A 24299-nucleotide genomic window follows, 5' to 3' on the forward strand; every position below is an offset into this window, starting at 1 on the left:
ACTAAGTAACTAACCCTTTAATGCAGCAGGGAAAAGCCTAACTAGGTCTGACACAAAGCTGCATGTCCCTCAACTCCTATTCTGGCCAGTCCTGCAGCACTACTTGGGTTCTCTTACCCTTCAAAATGCTTACTTGGCATCATTTACAATAACCTAAGGAGTAAGCATCCCTTCCCATATCTTAGAAGGAGAAGCCAAATCCAAAGCTGTTCACACTGGGCTTACAGGGAAAGATATAATGAACTAGTTTGGAGCCTTGAAGAGTCATTTCCAAACTCTGCACCATGCTAATAAAATCACTGAGAGAGAGGTCCTCCACCATCTTTTTAAAGCCTGCCAGTTTAAGTCCAAGATCTTCCATCTGCTGTTCAAAGCCCTCTGTAAAATGGTCTCCTTCCATCTTCCCAGGCCCCTTTCGGGTTCTTTTTCTCCTAGTTAAAGTGAAGACTTGCTATTTCTTCCTCTAGAACTCTTCCCCTTGAAAGCTATGCCTACCAAAACCCTAGTCATCCTGTAAGGCCTGCTTTAATCAGCCTATGGTAGACTAAAGATGCCTACAATTTTTTTGCTACTCCTTCCACCCAGAAGTAGTCCATTTCCTTCCTCTTGAATTGAGCTTGTCTTGTGACTTTTTTTTTTTTTTTTTTTTTTTTGGCCACAGCTAGTGGCCAATGGGATCGTAGTTCCCTGACCAGGGATTGAACCTGTGCCCTCAGCAGTGAAACTGTGGAGTCCTAACCACTGGACCGCCAGGGAATTCCCTCTTGTGAGTTGTTTTGACCAACAGAATGCAGCAGAGGTGACAATGCTGTAACTTCCATGGCTGGGTCTGAAGAGACCTGCAGATTCCATTTTTACATGCTTGCAATGTTTCATCTCAGAGCCCTGCTCTCATGCTGAGAGGTCACATGGAGGAGACTTAAGGCACTCCAGTTAACTCCAAGCCAACAGCTAGCACAAACTACTGCTATGTGACTGAGTCATCCTGGTTCATGCCAGCTCAGTTGAGCCTCCAAATAACTGCAGTCCAGATAACAATGTGTACAGAAAAACCACCCAGCTGAGCCTAGTCAACATGCAGATTTGTGAGAGATAATAACTAGCGTCTATTTTAAGCCACTGAGTTTTGGGGTAGTTTGTTATTCAGCAATAGATAACTGAGCACACAGCTCCTCCATGTGCTCTTCCCAGATTACTCAGACATCCGTCTTCAGCTCTCCCTTGTGTGACAATTCTCTTACTTCTTTTATTAGAGGAACCAAGACAAGGACTGGATCTCTTCCCTCTTTGTATTTTTGTAATATAGAGGTTGTACACACAGTAGTCACTCAGTAACTCAACACTGAATCAACATTACAGCTGTGTAGGGCTGGCCTTACTGCTCCTCCAGATCATTGATTTCCATTAAGGTTACACCAAGAACCATATGAAATTTTATTAAATTCTTAGGAGGGTCACATTTATAATGTCTATAAAGCAGTAGTTCTCAAAGTGTGGTCCCCAGACCAGCAGCATCAGCATCATCTGAGAACTTATTAGAAACGCAAATTCTGTTCGATAAGATACATGCTCCCCAATGTTCACAGCAGCACCATCTACAATAGCCAAGACATGGAAGCAACCTAAATGTTCATCGACAGGTGAATGGATAAAGAAAATGTGATATATATATACAATGGAATATTACTCAGCCATAAAAAAAGAATGAAATAATGCCATTTGCAGCTAAGTGAAGTAAGTCAGACAGAGAAAGACAAATATCCTATATCACTTACATGTGGAATCTAAAAAAAATGATACAAATGAACTCACTTAGAAGATAGAAAAAGACTTAACAGACATAGAAGACCAATTTATGGTTACTAAATGGCATAGCATAGGGGGATGAGGGGTAGGGGAAGATAAATTAGGAGTCTGGGATTAAAATATACACAGTACTATATATAAAACAGGTAAACAACAAGGACCTACTGTATAGCCCAGGGAACTATACTCAACATCTTGTAATAACCTATAATGGAAAAGAATCTGAAAAAGAATATGTGTGTGTGTGTGTATCCACATGTATAACTGAATCACTTTGCTGTACACTTGAAACTAACACATTGTAAATTAACTATATTTCAATTAAAAAAAAAAAAGAAGAAATGCAAATTCTGAGACCCCACTCCAGGCCTACTGAATTAGAAATTCTGGGAGTGGGGCTCAGCAATTCATGTTTAACAAGTTCTCCTGGTGATTCTGCTCAATACCAAAGTTTGAAAACCACTGCTATACAGAATAAGGCTACATTTATGCTTAAGAAATGCCTACATTTGGTTCCTGGGAGTCACCTACTTGGAATGGTATGGAGGAAATTTTTTTTTTCAAAATACTTGAGAAATGCTAAAAAAAAAATTATTTATATATATATATATATATATATATATATGGACTATGAATATATAAGGACTCTCCCTTAAGTCCCAGGCCTTAATGCTAGGCTGCTTTACCGTTTCTACCTAAAACAGCACTTGGCTTGACAAATTTTCCTAGCTCCTACTTTGCCAATGCATCCCTGGAGCCCTGAGCATACATGTCAGGATGTCCACCAAGCCCTCACAGCTCATTGCTTCCTATCCTCTGTTTCCTTGGTGGAATCTCAGGAGGATCCTTACCAGGAAGCATAGAACTGGAGGCACATTGGCCTACTGGGACAGGTCTTCAAGCCCTGGAGGACCACAAGTGAATGTCACCTGTAAAGTCTTCCCTAGTTCTCTCCAATATATTTCTGCATAGGCCATATCCAAACAAATGAAATGCATGCATGTAATTTGCAAAGGCCTGCAGACTCTGCTATGCTTCAGCAGCTGTCATATTAAAACTAATCCTGAAAAGGCTGCCATTTCTCATTCTGTTTTTCATCATTTCATCTGCCTACTGACTTTGTGTTTTGTACCAAGATACCCTACACCAAACATGTAAAGCACAGAAGGGTGAGGCAAGGTGGCAGTGGCTTAGATCTTTTACCAAGATGTGAATGGCCCCCTGGCCACCCTTCCTGCCCTCCTCAATCTATTTCCAACCCTGCTGGCAGAATAATTCTGCCACAATTCTTTTTTTGTTTGTTTGTTTTGTTTTGTTTTTGCGGTATGCGGGCCTCCCACTGTTGTGGCCTCTCCTGTTGCGGAGCACAGGCTCCGGACACGCAGGCTCAGCGGCAATGGCTCACGGGCCTAGCCGCTCCGCGGCATGTGGGCTCCCCCCAGACCGGGGCACGAACCCGTGTCCCCTGCATCGGCAGGCGGACTCTCAACGACTGCGCCACCAGGGAAGCCCTCTGCCACAATTCTGATCACATCAGTCTCCTTATTAAAAAGCCCTTCAATATTGCCCTTACCCCATCAGGACAAAGTTCAAGCTCCTCAGTACTGCAGGCCAGAACCCTGTCCCTTCCCCAGCTCCATCAGTCTGGTGGCTCCCTACACAGTCCACACTGTTTCTCAGCCCTTTCTCTGCTCATTCTCATTCTCTGCTACCCACTCCTTCACCTGGTGAACGCCTTATCTTTTGGAGCTCAAGTCAGGCACTATCTCCGGGAAGACTCCTCTGACAGGCCCTGATTCCCTATAGCACTTCTGTGCCGTACTACAGTGAAATATTTATGTACCCGAATCTCCTTCTCTGCCTCATTTACCTCTGTATCTCTACACTCTGCATTATGCCTGGCACACAGTAGGTACTCAATAAAGCTTTAAAGAACTGGGGAACACTAAAAGAATGGGCTTCTAAGAAGTGAATGTAACCCCCTCTGCCCAAGTCATGAGGCAAGGCAATGTGGATGTGCAGACACTTGTTTTGGTGGTTAAATCACACATGAAATTACTTATGTTTTCAATAAGAAGACATCAAAGTCCATACTTGCAAGCTTGAACTTCATACCGTAACCTACTTAAACCCTCTTTAAACAATTTGATTTCTCATTTCTCTCTTTTTTTTTTAACACTTTATTGGAGTATAATTGCTTTACAATGGTGTGTTAGTTTCTGCTTTATAACAAAGTGAATCAGCTATACATATACATATATCCCCGTATCTCTTCCCTCTTGCATCTCCCTCCCTCCCACCCTCCCTATCCCACCCCTCTAGGTGGTCACAAAGCACTGAGCTGATCTCCCTGTGCCATGAGGCTGCTTCCCACTAGCTATCTATTTTACGTTTGGTAGTGTATATATGTCCATGCCACTCTCTCACTTTGTCCCAGCTTACCCTTCCCCCTCCCCGTGTCCTCAGCATTTCTCTTTCTTAACACAGGGGTAAAATGCTCAAAATCTGTATTAAGAGGCTCTCAAAAGTAGCTCCTGATTGGTTTCTAAAGGATCACTTTCAGAGATACCACGTTGAAGAACAAACATTTCTCAGAACTGTAGATTATGGCCACAGGTTCCTCTTGTTTGCCCTAAAGTTCAGGCTGTGAGTTTAGGGAGCTGTGCAGGAAAGTCAAGAGTGTTGTCTCCAGGATGAACACAGGACACAGAACATTTAAAAGAGTGAGGCCTTGTTGGGATTTTGCTGCTTTCTTAGAGACAGAACATGCATCTTGAAATAAATGTGAAAATATGGGGAGACTTCCCTGGTGGCACAGTGGCTAAGAATCCACCTGCCAATGCCGGGGATGTGGGTTCGAGCCCTGGTCCGGGAAGATCCCACAGGCCACGGAGCAACTAAGCCCGTGCGCCACAACTACTGAGCCCGCGTGTCACAACTACTGAAGCCCGCACACCTAGAGCCCACGCTCTGCAACAAGAAGCCTGCAGTGAGAAGCCTGCACACCGCAAGGAAGAGGAGCCCCCCGCCTGCCACAACTAGAGAAAACCCACACAGCAATGAAGGCCCAACGCAGCCAAAAATTAGAAGGCAGTTTTTCAACTCAAACATCTAGAGGAAAAGGATTCATGAAATGACTCAAGGAAAGACAGGCTGCCACTGGGGTAATAAGCTCAGGAACTAGTTCTGGAAGATGTTGTCCTGCAAGCAGACTAATTTTGTTCCATATGAGAAATACTGTCAACAGAGAAAGGATTCCAGGGAGAAAGGAGATTGTGCAGCCTCGGGGTACTCACATACACATCCTGAGGACTTCCCCACCTCACCCACCCATCTTAAAGCTCCTTCCCCACCATGTTCTCATAAGTTAAGTATGAACTTCAAAACAATTATATGCATGCCAGAATCTTTAAATCATGATATGCCTGTCAAGAAAAACATGGCTCTGTTCCAGCTCCCTCTCATCCCCATATATCAATGAAGACAGGGTACTGAGAGCCATCCTCTACAAAAGGAAATCATTAAAAGTTAAAAGTCAGGTAGTGCTGAAATGATCAGTTTCTGCTGCTCAGCAGTAAAAACCATGAAAACACTGTAATGAGCCAGTGCTGCTTGTAAAGGCATCAATATGCTTCCTAATCGCTAAAGCTTAGAAATAGCAGAGTGATAACTCATTTTACAACTAGTTTATTACAGTTCACAAAGTGTATTCACAGATGCTCTTACTTGATCTTCACCATCATACTGTGAAAATTAATTCTTGCTCCCATCATACAGGTATCTCTAAACGGACTTATCGAAAGCCATGGAGTCAGAAAGCAGAATTAGAACCAAAATCAGCTTCCTGGTTCTTCCAAATCTTGAGCCCAATCTGATTTCTAGGTAGTTCTCTTATTTCTAGGGAACACGGTGGAATATCCGTAACAGTATCTTCCTCAACCACAGGGTTGAGCATTCCCCTCTCCTTTAGTCAATATTTATTGAGTTCCCACTGCTTACTAACCAATGCCACACTGGAGGTACCATGCTAGAGGAAGGACACAAAGCAAACAAGTTATGATCTAACCCATCAAGAAACATGGCCTTTAGGGAGAGAGGACCAGAGTCATTCATCCACTCAAGCATTTACTGGACACTACGTTATGCTAGGCAATGTGCTAAGTGGTGATATTTCAGAAATGGTCCTTGCTCTCAGGGATCATAATGTGAAAAGGACAGTTGGTAATGAGACTACATATAATCCACTACAAACTGATTCTGATTCTTGCCATACAGACCTATATGAAACTCAACAGCTCATGGATGCCAGACTCAACACAGAGCCTCAGAACTTTGGTCTTTTGGTACCTGAAGGTGATGGTGGCCTTTCCCCTACTCTTTCCACATCTCAACTGCTATTCAGCAAATGGTAATTAAGCCAGTGATCCTTTAAAGATGGTGAAGTTAAGGATCTTGAGGTGTTCATGAGGAGACTATAGTTTTAGAAGAAGGTATATTTCTGTATTTTGAAAACCTACCTGATGAAAGGAGGGTTCTGGGAGTGGAGACATTTCCCTGGGAACAGAGACTAAAGTCCACCTAGCACACAATATTATTTGAAACTTTAGATTCCTTCTGAGAACTGTCTACGTCCTGGGAAGGAAGGTGAGCCCTGGAAGAGTCATTTTCTGTATGTGAGCTGGCTTGTCTTGGAAAACTGGTAGCTCTTTAGCCAACAGGCCAAGGGCCTTTATTTTATTTTCTGATTTCAAAAGAATATGGCCTGCGGTGCTGCGAGACAGGCACCCTTCTCCACGGCAGAGAAGAGAGTGCCCTGTGAGCACGGCGCTCATGCAGAATATCTTCCCATCTTCACGGCTATGGATGTTTCCTTCCAGATCGTTTGTTACAAAGCCCTGGCCTGCAATTCCTGGCCAGAAAGTGACTGTTCACTGCTCTCCAACTTGTTATTTATTTTAACCACTACCTGATCTTGAAGACACTGTTAGCTATAAAATAATTCATAACAACAGAGCTCTAAATCTTCAGAGATTGTACAACTGAAGAGTATGCGTCTCAGAGTTTGGTGTGGCTCCCTGTGAGGGCTGAGAGGGCCTATAAACTGTTAACAGTAATATCTGCACACAAACCAATTAAAAAGCTGGACAAAGACATGAATTTTTTCAAACTAAAACTACTAAAGCCAACCTCTGCAGCGGGACTCTAGCATCTGAACTTCCATAAACAAATCCAAATGATGCATTTCTGTTGCTGAAGAGGGTGTCTAGATTGGTCTATTTCTGGAGTCATCGAAGAGAAAACCACAAACATACACCCCTCAGCTAACTGTAATGCCTGCACTGACAGACCTCTCCGTGTCAAAGATTCAAAGCCCAGAGCCAGATGATCCCAACTTACAGCCCAAGGACAGAGCCTAGTCTTCATTTAGAATGCCTCTTTCATTCACTAATGAGGCTGCAGGTGGAAGATATTGGTAGTTGTCACAGTTCTTGGCTCTCTAATTAAGAGGATCTATTTCAAGTCATATACCAGTGTGGTTGATCGGAGTCTAACCTCACTCATCTCCCTCGCCTATTAATATATGTGAACCTGCACGACATTTACTTCAGATTTAGTCGCCACCAGTGGGACCTGTTGCTCCATAGCTCTGTGTTAATTATCCACCCAGCACAAGCAGTTTTTCAATATGGAACTGGAAGAGAGAAGGGGGAGGGGAACAAAAGAACAAAGGGAGGAGGGGAGAGGTGAAGGGAGACAGAAGCAGAAAAGACTGCCTTTTATTTCAGAGACCTATTTTTTACATTACAACATGCAGATAAAAATGGTGTTGGGCTCTGGACTTTTTTTTTTTAATATGTTGTTACTGATGTAACATGTAACATGTAACATGAGAGACATGAAAATATCACTTAACCAAATCATAAGCTTTGGTGTACGTCTTAGGACAAGAGGAAGCAAGTGGATGAAAAATACTTAAGAAAGAACACACTCCATTTTCTCTTCCTGGACTGACAAAAATATTCTATTTAACACAAACACTTAACAGGAGCACTGTGCAAACAGCATGTCTGCACACAATATACCAACAACAGCCTTCCACTCAGGTTCTCTTCTAAAAGAGGTCAGTCAAATGACCCTGGTTAGGGTCCCTCCTGTCAGAACCCGTCATTCTCCAGGAATCAGAAGCTCTCTAGCTACATAAACAGTCATTTCAGTTGAAATAAAATATCAGACTAAGAAAGATTCTGCTGCCCGCCGCCCCGCATCATCTGTATGTCCCTCCCCGCCCCCTCTTTTTGGTGGTGGTGGGGTATTCAGCAAGCAAACAACGGCACTGAGCAGTTTTGATTTTTAATTTCACAGTTCATGGGTCTCATCCATCCATGTGAGGTCCACTACCACATAAAAATCCTGCATCTGTATTTCACGGCATCGTGTAAGATCAACTGCAGAAGACAATACATGCTCAGAACAAGCCTCCTCTCTCTCAGACTGGCCCTGCTGCTCTCGGCCCGCTCAGGAAATGTGTTGGTACCAGTCAAAAGGGGAGCGAGGGTGATCGCTGACAGGACCACAACCATGTCCCAGCCTCCTAGCAGCCATCTTGATCTATAAAGGCATCTATCAGCACAGAAAACAAGCCTTTTATAAATTGAAATCAGCTTCTGTCCTGGAAAAGCTAAGAGGTGATGGGTAAAGTTTAATTTAACACTATCTTTTAAAACTTAAATTAAAAGCTATATTAATAATTCCCAAATTTAATGGTCTGTGTTTTGAGGGAACAAAATTTAATGAAATTTAAATGTCAGCAGCAATAGTAAGCTTTCTCTGGACACTTGTGTGGGCATCAGCTTTTCCCTTCACGGATGGCCTACCTTTCAAAGGAAGAGAAGAGGGTCATATTGAAGGATACTGGAGAGATGAAAGCAGAGAGAAAGTTCATGGGGGTCCCTGAACCTTAATTTCTTACTCTCCTTTATCCCAGCTACTGACTCAAATGCAGCTAATGCCACAAAGTACATAAAAAGTACAAGGGCTGCTGGTTCTTTCATGCAGAGCCTTTAGTAGCTGTGTTAACAAGGAGGCCAATGAAGTGCCAGGCCATTACAAATGCCCTATTGAGAAACTTAGCTAGTTGCGTCACTTCCACAGGCATATAATCCTTTCAAACTAGCTGACTGTGCCCCCAAATTTTATTGCCTCCTATGTAGAGCTGGCTTGGGGCATCCTCCCAGTGAAGGACACCTGGAGAAGAGGGTTATAAGAAGTGCAGGGAAAGAAGGAGGGAGGGGAGAACACCAACAGTTATAACAGGTGTTTGCCTCTGCTAACTTCTCTATAGGCCAAGCCCGGTGCCACAGGACCTGATCTACCACTGGTTTGCCTATTCTTGCAATCCTGGCTTCTCTACAATGGAAAATGAGCTGGCTGCAAACATTTAAAAAATGGGCTTCATTCATTCACCTTATGATGGATGCTGGAGACCACCTATTTTAGAAAAGAGTCAATATTCTGGCCTCAACAGTCACTTTCTTTTTTTTTTTTTTTTTTTTGGGCAACAAAGGATTTTATTTATTGATTGATTTTTAATTTTTTTTAACATCTTTATTGGAGTATAATTGCTCTACAACGTTGTGTTAGTTTCTGCTGTATAACAAAGTGAATCAGCTATACGTATACATACGTCCCCAACAGTCACTTTCTAATACTCCACTTTCTAATAATATTCCATTGGAAAGAACCAACAATTTTAATTGTGTATTCCATAAGAGTCTCAAAGGTATGGAAAACTGGGTACTGTTCCGTGGTCAAATTTTAGTGGGACTATCAAGAATAAGGAAATAGGCTACACTCTTCTTGTAGGCACAGCTCAGGGAATCTGGACCAGTTCACATCTTACAGATATTGGACCTAAAATTCTATAAAGGCTGGGAAAACTAAAAACAATAACATCTTAGGGAGAATATCTATTTGAAATCCAACTAAATGCAGAGAGCGGGTTTCTACCCAAGGCTCAGCTGCTTTTCCCTAAGGAGGATTTCTGCTTCATTTACTCTCCTCTGACAGGGTCTTCTAAAATAAAATGAAGGAGGAAGAATAATGTTACTGGGACTTCCCTGGTGGCGCAGTGGTTAAGAATCCTCCTGCCACACAGTGGTTGAGAATCTGCCTGCCAATGCATGGGACACGGGTTCAAGCCCTGGTCCGGGAGGATCCTACATGTCGCAGAGCAACTAAGCCCGTGCGCCACAGCTACTGAGCCCGCGTGCCACAACTACTGAAGCCTGAGCGCCTGGAGCCCATGCTCTGCAACAAGAGAAGCCTCCGCAATGAGAAGCCTGTGCACTGCAACCAAGAGTAGCCCCCCTTGCCGAAACTAGAGAAAGCCTGTGTACAGCAACGAAGACCCAACGCAGCCAAAAATAAATAAATTTAATTTAAAAAAAAGAAAAAAGAAAGAGACTCCGCCTGCCAGTGCAGGGGACACGGGTTCCTGGCCCAGGAAGATCCCACATGCCGCGGAGCAACTAAGCCCGTGTGCCACAACTACTGAAGCCCGCGTGCCTAGAGCCCGTGCTCCGCAACAAGAGAAGCCACCACAATGAGAAGCCCGCACACCGCAAGGAAGAGCAGCCCCCGCTCGCTGCAACGAGAGAAAGCCCATGTGCAGCAATGAAGACCCAAGGCAAACAAAAATTAAAAAAAATAAAGAATAATGTTACTATTTGGGCCAAAACAGCACAGGACTTATTCCCCTCTTCTTTTACCCTTACCCTTGCCCCTCCCCCAATTTTACTCAGAAACCTCAAAGCTCCCCACCCCGCATGACTGAAGTAATCTCCTGGGCACACTGTCAAACTGTGCTGTCGTGGTTTGATGCCACAGCTAAGTGCAGACTTGGTCTTCTGAAGCCTTCCAGTTATACCCCTGGTGACCTATTTAGGAGTTGAACATACTTGTCAGAGACAGAGTGCCATGATTTTTCCCTTCGGCCCACTTTTCTCTCAGATGGTCCCTAACCAAAGAACAATCACCCTAAGGGCCTGAATGTGTGCACACAAATGGTAAGATTTGTGGAAAGCTTGTGTACAGCAAGCATACAAGCCTTGCACATGAGCTCTTTCCTGTAACTTAAATAACCTGCAGACACTTTTCTTACTATACAGCTTCCTACAACACCACAAACTGCAGCCTGAAGTCAAAGATGTCTGATATCATGGAATCAGGCGTCGGAATTGCTTTGAGTTAGAATGGCTAAGTGTCATCTACACCAGGCAAAACCAAGAGGACTACCAAGGAGGGATAAAGCAAAACAATGTTTCTCAATAAAGGTCAAAATTAGTGACACAGTTCTCCCTACATTTAAGATGCTCTTTCAAAAAAAAGGCAAGCAAGATCAAGGAAAGTTAAATATAGCCAACCCGTGTATAGAACTATGAAAAGTTACAGGTTTAGACACATTTAATGAGATTTATGTAGTATAATTTTCAATGTATTTTGACCAATAATTGATGATTGTTAATGGAAAAAGTTCACCACAGAGTTTCCCTCTAATGTTTCCAGAGCTTTGTTAAAACCGAGAAGCAGTAGAGGGGCTTCCCTGGTGGCGCAGCGGTTAAGAATCCGCCTGCCAATGCAGGGGACACGGGTTCGAGCCCTGGTCCGGGAAGATCCCACATGCCGCAGAGCAACTAAGCCCGTGTGCCCATGAGCCACAACTACTGAGCCCACGTGTTGCAACTACTGAAGCCCGTGCACCTAGATCCCGTGGTCTGCAGCAAGAGAAGCCACTGCAATGAGAAGCCTGCGCACCACAACGAAGAGTAGCCCCTGCTCGTCGCAACTAGAAAAAGCCCGTGCACAGCAAGGAAGACCCAAAGCAGCCAAAAAAAAAAAAAAGAATCAGTAGAACTCTACCTGAGGGTTCAGTGAACATGGGAATTAAAAAGCTCACAGCTCATCACAGGAGCCCATGGCTGGTGGAAAGAACAGGAGTAGCTCCACATTGCCCAGTTTTGTAATGCAGAGACTTTTCTAAACTCACTCGAAGTTTCGTGCACTTCATTAGCTTCTCTGCTCTGTTCTTTGTACAAATGCAGACAGGAAGAAACAATATCCAACAACCCTCTGAGGATCACAGCTGGATAAAAGACTATAAATGTGCTTGTGCTGCCACAAACAGGTTTCCACCCTAGAATTCAACCTTGCTAGTAATTCTGAGAGGTACCCCCACCCCTGCCTGGCCTGGAGGTAAAGTGATGTCTTTGGGCTACAGTTAAACTCAAACCCCACAGAGAGTCCTCTCCTGCTCACTTGAGCTTATTTCAAAAAGAGCCTCATGCAGAGCCCAAATCAGTGGCAAAGACTAACGCTAGGTTCAGGCACTGAGTCCCCGCCACCTGCCTCCCCCGCCCTGCTATTACTAAGTCTTTTGTCCTTTCAAGACCGGGAAACATTTCCTGGGAGATACCCTGTACAATTTGTCAGAAAACAGGAGAAGGGCAAAGATTAAACACCAAAGCTACTAACATACAGAAAAGCAAATGTAATTAGGGAGAAAGGAATAGTCACCGTGTGTTTGTGTTAACAAAGGTACCATCCACTTCGAAGAACCCAGACATCATTTCTGTTCCCCAACCAGTGTTTATCTTTGCACGTCTCTCATTTGTAATACCACTAAGAATTACGCAGCAATGAGCAGAGGAAATGGGTCAGTCTCTGGCTTTCAAGTAGTTTAATGAGCATTTAGTACAGGATTGCAAAAGAGAAAGGAGTAGTTCTTTGAATGAGCGAGTCAAGTTTTTCTTTACTTAGAAAATTTCATCAATCTGCAAGGTGTACTTGGAATTTGCTTATTGTGAATTCAGCAACAGCTGTATGTAACAGCCAAGTTCCTTTTTACTGATGGGTCCAATCAATGGTTTCTTCTTTTGTCAGTGCCCATTATACCCCTCAGTGTCTTTTGCCTCCCACACAAAACTTCTTCTTTATTCTTATTTGCTGAGACTAGATTTAGAAATAATTAAAGGCTTAAAGGATGAGGATTTTGATATCTGTAAGTGGCAGGCAGAAAAAAGAGTCACCTTCTTATTCTTCTTAACTGTTGTTGAGTCATGGGAAAAGCAGTCAGCTAGCGACCTGTGCATGCGTCCTGGGCATGGTGACAAATCTGCAACACCAAAGTGCCTTTCTGAAATTTGGTCTAGGACTTGCACTGAATACAATGTCCTCCTCTTTCAGGAAACTGGCAGGGGGACAGCTGTACTCCTGTCCTGTCTCTTGGGAGGCTAGCATTATGCAGAGGTGCTCTTATAAGTGTCACTCATTGAATGGCAATGCAGCTGGCCATGTTGTACTCCCTGGGGACTTTAAGTCAAAGGAAGAGCACAGTGGAGGTGGGAAAACAAACTTTTTTTTTCCTGCTCTGGTGACTTAAAACTCTGGCACCTTAAAACAAAAATCCAGGGACTTCCTTGGTGGTTCAGTGGTTAAGAATCCGTCTTCCAGTGCAGGGGACATGGGTTCAATCCCTGGTCAGGGAACTGGGATCCCACATGCCACGTGCAACTAAGCCCTCAGGCTGCAACTACTGAGCCCACAACGAAGAGCCTGCGCGCCGCAATGAACACCCAGCGCAGCCAAAGATAAAAAACAAAAACAAACAAACAAAAAAAACCCAGAAAACAAGAATGCATTTCCAGGAGCCTGTGCTGCATTATCATAGTAAATGCCATCATAACCTCAACCAGAATTTTCCACCAGATTGGTCTGCTTAACTACACACCCAAGGAACTGTTGTGTATGCGCTGGGGGTGGGACAAGAAAGTTCAGAGATGGATTTCAGTACTCTACTCATAACTCAAAGCAAACAACATTCAGCTTCATCTATTTTCTATCGTCATATCACTTGTAGAAGAAAAAATATACCCATTTCTGTTAAGAAGCAGGACACCTGCATTTCTAGGGAGCATCAAAGCAGACGGTTTCTTATTATAAGCTATATAAAACCTTCAAGCAAATATTCTCTGCATGCCACCTCCCTATTTACTGCTATCTGGGCTTACATAAAGACACGTATAAATAGGTGAGTTCACTGCACTGTTCGAACAACTTTTTGTTCTTGTTCACCCGGATCAAAAGCTCATTAACTGATCCGTAGTTATTTCCACCCCAAGCAGTTACCAATCAAACTGAGGTGATTAAAATCTTCCTCCTTAAACCAGGAACCAGGGGCCTCTAAGTATGAGAAGTGCATACACACAGAAATTTTCTGTTGTGGCTGGTGGGAGCCAGGTGGGCATCCTGCCTTAGGGCAGGTGGTGGATTTTTTATACTTCCTCTAGGGTAACTTCTTTGCTAAGAGGGGTCACCCAGAAAAGCTGAAATAGCAACATACCAAATCATCATAAGGTTCCCTCCACTGAGACACATCATCTTGACTGAGTTCACAGAAGAAATCCTTTACTTACTGTCATTACATAGACAATATAGGCATAGACATTCGAGTGTGCTTAAATCAACCATCTTTTTCTAGGTAAGACTAAAAATTAAAAAATAAAAAGATAGGGGAAGTGAAAAGACAACCCACAGAATGGGAGAAAAGACTTGCAAATCATCTATCTGACAAGGGACTTGCATCTAGAATATATAAAGAACTTTTACAACTCAATAATAAAAAACCAGGGCTTCCCTGGTGGTGCAGTGGTTGAGAGTCCGCCTGCCGATGCAGGGGACACGGGTTCGTGCCCCGGTCCGGGGGGATCCCACGTGCTGCGGAGCGGCTGGGTCCGTGAGCCATGGCCGCTGAGCCTGCGCGTCCGGAGCCTGTGCTCCGCAACGGGAGAGGCCACAACAGTGAGAGGCCCGCGTACCGAAAAATAAAAAATAAAAAACCAAATAAGCTGATAAAAATTGGACAAAGGATCTGAATAGACATTTCTCCAAGAAAATACACAAATGGCCAAGAAGCACATGAAAAGATGTTCAGTATCGTTAGCCACCAGGCAAGTGCAAATCAAAACTACAATGAGATAGCACTTCATAGCCATAGGATGGCTTTAATCAAGAGGACAGGTAATAGCAAGTATTGGAAAGGATGTGGAGAAACTGGAATGCTCATACACTGCTGGTGGGAATGTAAAATGATGCAGCCACTTTGGAAAATAGTCTGGCGGTTCTTCATAGGTTAAATGTAAGAGTTACCATATGACCCAGTGATTTCACTCCTGGGTATATACCTAAGAGAAATGAAAACAGATATCCACACAAAAACTTGCACACAAGTATTCACAGCATGATTATTCACAACAGCAAAAAGAAGAAACAACCCAAATACCCATCAACTGATGATGGACTACAAAAATATGGTATAGCCATACACAGAATAGTATTCAGCCATAAAAAGGAATGAAGCACCAACAAATCCTAGAAGGATGAACCTGGAAAACTCACTGAGCCCTCTTGAGTAACACTTGTACTTTCACTCAGAGCGTAATAAAGAACAGTGTTTCATTCAACACACAGTAGAGACAATTTGAATTCCTTTTCAGTTCAAATCAGGTAATTTATTTGTCTTTATGATTTGGCTTTAAAAAAATTCTCTTGGAAACACACTTGATTAAGAATTTTAAAAAGACCAACATGAATCTCATCTACAGATTAAAGTGAAGGCTGTACCTAAATATGGCTTTTGCACATTTAAACACGTAAAAAAACACACAACTCATTTACCAAGGCCCCAAACAGCCCTAATGTACTAGTGGAGCCCATTTGTAAAGTACTTTGAGAGCCTTAAGGAACAGCAGGAGATTGATGAGATTATAACTGCATCCTACCTTTCACTGAGTATGGTAATTAATTTTGGGACAAGCCCGAAATGAAAAATTTCCTACAACAGTACCACTAAGTACTTGCCTTAAATTACACAAAAACTGTTACCTCTGCGAAGTATTACCTCTCTTTCCGGTTTTAATATTTCTGACGCTTCCTTTCTCAACCAAAGCCATCTGGGTCACAAACATTTTGTGAGTAAACGACTCATACCAAGTATTAGTCTTATATTTTTAAACAGCGATTATCCCTTATCTTTGAACTAAAGCACTCATTTCATAAAAATTGGCCCCGGAACCCCACATTAATTTGATGAAGCATGCATGTGAAATTGAGTTAAAGTTAAATGTTACTAGACCCTCCCTGTTTGAGTGGACCATTTAAAAACAATACTACACACCCAGATTCCAACACAACACAGCAAATGCAAAAATAAATAAAATACACACAAAACCAAATTCGGTTTGTTTATTGTTGAGTTATTTTACTATTGAGGCGCAGAGAGAAGGGAGGGAGTCCAGATGCCGTCACCTCCAGTTCTTCAGTGCCAGGCTTCCAAGCACTTGGAATGTCAGAAACAAAAGATGTATGAGATAATGTTAAAACAAATATATTTTAATTCACCACTTGCCTGATACTATTCTAATGACGAGCTAATAAACACAGCAAAATCAGAAAAATCACCTCCTTAAAAGTTCAAACAGTATAGATTTTCTGCAAGGCAGTTTTCTACTGTGTGTGTGAAACCTTTCTTGTTATGACTCACTGAAAATTAAATATGCAAAACTCCAAGCTGAGCTTAGTTTTGCCTGTGCACAGAGACCTTTTTACTCTCATTCTTCGAAAACCTCATTTTGGATCATGCTGCCAACACCAGAGAGAGGAAAGCCGGCCAACAATTCCAAATATAACATGCGGAGGCAAATGCTACAGAGATCTGTCTGACGGGAAGCGACCATGCTGAGGTCTGCTGAGGTAGATGCACTTCTCAACCAGACCGTTCTGGTCCCTCAGACTGTTTGGAGCAAAATGCAATCAGAGGAAACCATCCAGGTTCCAGTCATCCTCATTACCGATGCCTACGGTATTCACTTTATCAGTGAGAACAATCCTATCCATCTCAAACGGAAAGATGGGTCGCTGGCAACCAGAGCTCCACCAGTTAGTCTAATTTTTTTTTTTTTAAGGCCAATTTTTAGAGACCAGTCCATGGAGATCAGTTATTTTCGGAAAGCTCAACTTATGGCACGACAATTATGATAAAGGTCAGGTTCCCCAGGGAACACTTAAAAACATCTCTTCCTAATTCTCTAGGAGCAGGTTTAGTAACCCCTAACCCCACTCTGAATAATTGATAAACCAGTTAAACTTGGATAAAATGATTATACTATCACTTAAACAAATATGAAGACATCAGCTCCTCAAGTTTAATTCTTCAGTTAGTTCATGGTACTGAGCACAGGACAATTCATTCCCTCATCCAGAAGGTCATCAGAGAAAAACCAGAAATAGGGCTCCCAGTCTAACTGGGAAGAAAGGACTGTTCCTCATATTAATACAGCTTATGTGACCAGTCATTTCCTCCAGTAGATTATCTTAGGAAAAATCCCCTGTGGTTCTGGCCATGTCACTAAGCCCAGGAGGTAAAGCTTGCCTAGAATCACTTCGGGAGCATTTTATTTTACTAGATGCTCTTCACTGGGAGGCAAGCTGGCAAGGTCACCAGAGGCTGAAAGAGGACTTGTCTCACAGAATTTTGAATGGAGACCCACAGCAGCACTGCAATTATGACCTACAGGTTTGCAAAACGCCATCTTCACTTTTGAACATTCTGTACATAAGGAAGATTATCATTACTATGCTTACCTAAATAATCCAGTCTTAGTCAGTTAAAAAGGGAAGCAAGAGAAAATACAGTCACACCTCCTAACCTCACTCCCACATGACACAAATAAACAATAACGGGACAAATTACCATGAGTACACCCAGGAATCAAAATTTTCTGACACCAGTAAGTGCTTGACCTAACTACTTGGGTTGAGATGGTTAATGAAATACTTCACTTGGGCTAGAAAGAGTGTGGGGTAGGAGGCAGGAAAGTGGGGTAAGCCTCACTTGAAAGAAGGGTTCCTGCCTTTGTACCAATATCTGCAACGTTTTGTGATTTATAGAACTAACCAGCTAAGTCAATGGTACATTCAGCACTGGCATCTTCAAAGAGGGAACTGGAGATGCGAAACAAGTTCTGCCTCATTTACTAGGATCCGCAAAGCTCTGATGACCAGTTCCCATTCATGGTCTTAAAAAAAAAGTAGTCAATGAAATGCAGTCTGAATCTCACTAACAGCTAGAAACCCCTCCCTCTCTCCTACCAGCTAAAGTAGAACTGTTAATTGTTACAATTTGACAAGACTTGAACTCATCAAATTCAAAGATTCAGGGGTTAGGTTTTATAGTTTGAAAGCCCAATCTCAGGCAAAACAGCACACTTTTTCTATGCCTGAAGTTTCTAATAAACAATTTCAGCTTTATTAAACAAACAATAATAAAGAGCTTACAAAATTCTCACTCAGTATGGGAATCACCATTCTTGGTTAACGGTAACTTCATTCTACAGGTAAAACATTAACCCACATTTTAAATCAAGAAGTCTACAATTCAGTCAGTATGTATCAAACAAGCACAATAAAAAAAGCATAAGCAAGACGGAATAACTGGTAAGCAACACAACACATCCAGGTACAAATCTCTTCTGTGCTCAAGAACAGCACAGGAAACTTGACAGGAGATTTTTTTTTCCAGGTGGATTACACCTTATACCAACAGGAAGCAAAGGTTAAAAACCACAGAACCTTACTGCTGGTATTAGTCACTTCACAATAAAAATGTTAAAGCCATTGGCAAAGCTTCCTCCAGGATAATCATTTTTGTCCCTGCAACATTACAAGCCAAGATGGGGTGCTCTCCTGGGCAAAGGAATCTTGGGAATGATAATGGGAGCTTCCTACAAAACTTCTGACCACAGACTTAATTTGCCCAGTATCAGTCATCTGTCTAATAAGTGTTCTAAAACCTGCAATTAGTACAAATATACAGTGGGCACTATTCCACCAACCGAGAAACGGAATGTGAATGGAACTGTGTAGAGAGCTTAAGGAAAACCTCACTTTTTTTTTTTTTTTTTTTTTTTTAGACAGAGGGCTGAAAAAGGCCACATCAAAAACGGGTGGGAACAAACAGAACAGCCCCTCTCCTTCCCGCTCTCTCCAGCCATCTCCTCTCATAAACGTCTGCCTCAGTCAACTGTTGCTGAACAGAACAAGACCCATCAGAACAAGATGCAATCGGGGTCCCGGCGCAGATGTGGTATTTTTGTGGAGGGCAGAGGTGATTTCTCCAGGCAGAACCTGGAGTTTAAACTCTTCTTGGCCGGATTGTTCTGGGCTGAGCTGCAGAGGAGGATCAAGCAGCGGGCGACCAACCCTGGTCCCTCCCTCCCTCTTCGGTCTCTCCCCTCCCCTCCCCTCGCGTTCAGTAAGCGTCGCGGGGTTGGGGCGGGGTGGGGGGAAAGCGCACAGCTTTTTTGCTCAGGTCCTTAAAAATGCCCTCGCGGAGCCACCACACACAATCCTAACCCCGGCAGCAAAGAATTCTGCAGCGAAGGGTTCGCCGATCCCGAGCGGAGAAGTGAAATCGGCGCCCAATGGCAATTTTAATTGTCTAACCCGGCCCGATTTCCCAAGAGGCGGCAGCGCGGGGAGGGGAGGGAAGAGGGAGGCAGCTCCGACAGGCAACAGGGGGCAAGCGGCGGCAGAGAAAGGGGACTAAAGCGGCAAGATCCCAGCCCCGGCCCCCGAGGAGCTTCCGCAGAAAGGACCCCGAGGCAACCCCCACCGTTCCCCGGGAGACGTTTGCAAATCATATATGCAGCCAAAATGGCGCTGAGAATAAAAATATAATTTAAAGGCAGGTCGCCATATTGTAAACAGAGAGGCAGAGAGAAGAGGCGGACTCGAGAGACACCCTCCATGATTTCTTCCACAGCCGGGAGCGCCCGGGCGCCGGGTCCCGCGGGTCTGGACCAGGGCAGCTCCGGCCGCCGAGGGCTCCGCGCACCCACTGCGAGGACAGCCCAGCCAGGCAGCAGCCCGAGGGCGGCAGACGCGCGGGGAGGCGAGCGGCGCAGGGCCCGGAGCTCCTCCCCTTCCTCCCCGCCACCGTCGGCCGTGCCCCACCGGCTCCGTCCCGGCTCCTCAGCGACTTCCAATCCCAGATGGGGCTCTCCTCACCCCTCCCAACCCCCACCTCGGGGTCCGGACCCACAGCTGCTCCTCCACCCCAAAACGGCCGGATCCGGGCAGCACCTGGGGGCGGGGAGGCGCTGGCCCCAGCGGCTGCAGAAAGCTAGCGGCTGCAAGCGCCCGTTATTTCGGCAGCCACGGGTAGGCCGGGTGAAGGAATGTTCCGAGAAGGGTCCGCCAAGGGGCTCCGGAGGGGTCCCCAGACCTTACCAGCACTGGAGATGGAAGGCGGCCGGGCAGTGGTCACAGCACAGGAGATCCCCACCTTCTTTGCAGCTATCGCAGCTGTCGTGGTTGGTGGCCCTGCCGCTTCGCCGGGGCTCCTTCTCAGGCTTCCGACTCCGCTTTTCTGCCTCGTCCGTCTTGGGGGGAGCCAGCAGAGCTTGGATTTGCTGCACACACATACAAATGGCGTGTGTGCACACTCGGAGGTCCCGGGCGGTCCGTCGCCCCCCCGGCGCGGCTTCTCCGTCACCCACCCCTCTCCCCCCTTTTGTCCTTCTTCCTCCCATCCAGCCTGCTCCCAGAACCTCTCAGCCCCCGGAACCAGGGGGAGCCCAACCTAACCGCGTTCCTGCAGCACAACAACGAGAACGGCTTCTTCCAAATGGGGAGGATCAGAGTAGGGGGATGGGGAGAGGGTGCGCGGTTCCCTTCTCGCCACTTCCTTGTATGGACAGTGGGGGACTCCAAAGCCAGGCTCGGGAGAGGCCTGAAGCCCAGTACCCGGACGTGCTGGGGGAAGCACAAAGGGGCCGACAAGAAGGGGGTGGGGAGGCCCGCCGGTGCAACGAGATGGAGTGGGTTGGCGCCTCGGGAGAGCGAATCGAGGGCGGCGGGTAGGTGAAACTGCTGCAAACGTCCTCGGCGGTTGAGCGTAGCCCCCCGAGTTGCAAAGATGGGAGGGAGAGTCTGGGTGAGGAAGAGCCCCCCCCCTCCCCCGGCCCTCTTGCGCTGCGAGCTCAGGGCCGGCTTTGTGGGGCGGAGGGCGGAGGTTCCATCCCGGCGCTGGGGGAAGGGGATGAGGAGGGCCACTCTTACCTCCATCAGCCCCCCCGACGTGTCCAAGTCGTACACGATCGTCTTGGTCTCCATTTTCTCCCACATTCATCCACCTCCCGGGCTGGGCGCTCTCGGCTCTGGCCCCCCCAACCCCGGGGGGAGGGGGGAAACGGGGGGAGGGGGTGCTCCTGACCCCGGCCCCCCTTCTTTTTTCCAAACACGGGTCCCGACTTCCTCGCCCTGGCACCCCCCCACCCCCCGGCCCCCAGTCCCCGGGACGGCAGCGTCCTCCCCACGGGCCGTGAGGGGGGAGCGGCCCCTCAGCCCCGGCCCGGCGTCTGGCTGCACGGTGGGTCCCGGCTCCGGGAGTCAGGCCTCGGCGGGGCCTAGTCCCACAGGCTAAAGCCGGTGCTGGCGACCGCTGGTCCGGCCGGGAAAGCTGGCGGGCGCTGCCATCCCGGGGTTGGGGGGATCGGAGTGGGGGTGAGAGGTTAGGTGAGGTTGTGGTACGTGAGGTGACTGCGGGGAGGGTGATGGGGGGGTGGTCCCCGGGCTCCGCCTCTCGCCGCCGCCGCCGTCTGCGTCCCGGCTGCCGCGCACTTGGCGCAAACTTACCGCGAGCGCCCGCAAAGCCACCCGCGCAGGCGCCCCGGGATCGCCGCTCGCCGCGCGCAACCGCAGTGACAGCCGGCGGCCGGGCTCCCGCGCAGCCGCAGTGAGGGGGTACCCCCCAGCGCGCAGCCGCGCTGGCATTCATCTGGAGAGCCGAAGCCCCGCCTGTCTGCCCTGCGCCAGCGTACTGAGAGAAAAGGGCGGGACTTGAGGTCTCGCGCAGGCGCCTGGGAGAGCTCCTAAGGGTCATAGCGCAGCCGCAGGAACATGGAGATTCTTCATCCATTGGTGTTTGAGTATAGACCAAGACTACTCTGTTCCCGCGCAGGCGTGTTGAGGATGCTCCCCTCCCGCCCCACAGCAACACAGCCGGCTCCGCGCAGGCGTATTGTCCCCTGCAGGCCCTAACAAGAATGCTTCTCCTTTCGCCATTTTGGTAGTGGGATATAAACCACCATGTCCTTGGAGCCCTCAGGCATGAACAGAAAGGAGCAAAGTGTGGTGTTGGCTAAAGCTGGTAGGCTGTCGGTGACAGCAAATACTCCTAGGGGTGTTGTACTGGACTCTTTGGTTCCAGCGTCAGGTGTGGCTGGACCAGGCGCCATATTGGTAAAGAGAAAAGAAAAGCCATCGCGACGGAAAACGATGCTTTTGGTGTCGGGTTGGATGGCTACTGTTCCCTCTTCCCTCCCGCTCCCAGCAGTAAATTTGAGCCTGAGCATTCCTGCCTTTCATGGTGATGAAAGGAGAGGTCAACCTGCCCGTTACTACCCTCTCTTGATCACTGTCCCTGAGAATTGCTTTCCAAGAGGAAGCCAAAAGCGAAGAGTTTGTAATGCTGACAACGCCCAGCTACCTGCCTACAGTGGACTTCAACTCCCAGTTTGCAATGCGCAAAGGGTCCAAAGGGCGAACGGGAGCGCATTGCATCCTGGGAGCAAGAATCGCGATGGCGCTGGTGGGTTATGGGGGCCGTAGTTCCGTGTGCATGCGATGCAGTGGACGGTAGCACGGACTCGGGGAAGAGTGATTTGCCTGCCGGAAAGAGATACTTTTCAGAGCTGCCGTGCTGCATGCTGGGATTTGTAGTCCGAAAGGCCTCACCTCGAATTCTGGGCGGGGCTTCACCGTGTCCACGGCGCCCGCCCCTGCCCTTGGTACCATCTTCAGAGACTGCCAGTTATCTCTGCCTGACTGTAGATGAAGCGGTGGAGAAGGGAGTGGCATCATTGTGCCTGACACCAGGGGTTTAGTTGGCGTTGTTACCAGGTAGCTGTGTCCTGGCTCACTTTTGATGTTAAGGTGTACTTAGCATTCTCAGAAGCCTAAAACTGGAAAGGGCTTAAAAACCATCTCTATTAATCTCCTCACTTCCAGATGCACAAAGAAGAGCAGTGATTTGCCTCGTTCACATAGTGAATTTATGGCAGACCTAGGAATGAAACAGCTTTCTTGATTCCCAGGCTAGGATACTGTTTCACTGCCTGTGAGGAGTTGCTGCTTTTTTGGGGATAGTAAGGAGGATGATTGGATAGGGTGGGGATGTCGGTGTGTGGTCTTAGGTTTCCGTTTTTCTGACTTTCCTAATGATCCTGTTGTTGCCTGGGAAGAACAATAAAGTCCTGGGCCTTATTGATCAAGCAGGGGAGTATATCATGTAGATCGGCCCTCTCTGCCCGCTACCAGCCTCAGCAAACAAGAAATCTTAGTGGCTACGGGCCAGAGATGTGGCCCTCAGAGAGAGGAGGGCTGAGCTAGAAGTATGGAAGTGGCCGGACCTCATCTCTTCTTAGGCTGTATTTCATGCCACAGACCCTCAGAAATGGATACATCATGTGCCCTCTCCCACTGGCGTCCTTCCTACTGCTCAGGGCCCAGCTGTGTTGCTGTGTCAGCCTGAAGGTATTATGGGGCAGAAAAGCAAGCCATTGGCACATGTCCAAAGAGCCAGGCTTTGCTTTGATCAACACCATCATTGCTGTTGAGAACAGACATAGGCATTAATGGGCTAAAGAGGGAAATAATACTTGGCTCTGTTGACAAGTGCCAGGGGAACTAATCACTCCACAAACCTTCCTCTCAGGACTTGGAGGATGAGGTCAGCGCAGTGGGGCTAGTAGTTGGTGCCACCTTGGAGAGCTCCAGCCCTGGCTGTTCCAGGGGGATTGAGGGAGAGCAGGTGGGTTACAGATGCCTTCGGAAGTGACCTCTTGTGGCTAATTTAGGCACTGCATTCTGCATAGACTGGAGCCTCTCCATCCTTCAAGGTGGCTTGTGGTAGAACCAGGACGTGGGCAGCCATGAGTGGTCAAGACCTCCCCGCTGGATGACTGTAGAAGTTCTGGTTGCTGCTACTATTTCCATCAGAGATTTTGTGTCATCTGGCTTCTGAGTGCCCTTAACTCCCTGTTGCCTCCCTCTTGCTCTTACTCTGGAGAGCAGCCATGCAGAGCATACCTCTAAGCATGGATGTATGATGGGGACCAAGGCTGGCTAAACACATCTCAGGAGGTGCTGGGGGCCATAGGGAAGGGGCATAGAGGCTGGGAGGGACCAAACATGGCACACTTAAGCACATCTGCTTCAGTCACCTCTTTGTGGAGTCCATGGATACAGCTTTTGTTAAAATAGGAGCCAGGCCCCTACGCTGCATTGCCTCTGCGCCTGACAGTCTGGATGTTCTCTGAGGACAAGGCAGACTAGAGCCTCATGTTCAGGGGTTCAGCCTCTGATTCCTATTCCAATTT

The 24299-nt window shown here is 46.5% G+C and overlaps 1 protein-coding gene across 2 annotated transcripts in view; it reads right to left on the reverse strand.

Annotated features, from left to right (window-relative positions):
• Positions 1 to 21678, reverse strand: part of PHF12 (PHD finger protein 12) — a gene marked incomplete at its 5' end in the record, with an annotated part of 40158 nt that extends 18480 nt beyond the window's left edge. Inside the window, 2 exons of one of the 2 annotated variants that reach the window (XM_081218464.1) lie at positions 20149 to 20330; positions 20980 to 21678. In XM_081218464.1, the coding sequence (XP_081074590.1) occupies positions 20149 to 20330; positions 20980 to 21045 (248 nt within the window). Of the gene's footprint in view, positions 1 to 20148; positions 20451 to 20979 lie in introns of those variants that run through there. The other variant, XM_081218463.1, reaches the window with a different exon arrangement.
• Between the last annotated feature and the right edge of the window lie 2621 nt (positions 21679 to 24299).

Source organism: Mesoplodon bidens, assembly GCF_964165515.1.
Source record: "Mesoplodon bidens genome assembly, chromosome: 19".
Lineage (NCBI taxonomy): Eukaryota > Metazoa > Chordata > Mammalia > Artiodactyla > Ziphiidae > Mesoplodon > Mesoplodon bidens.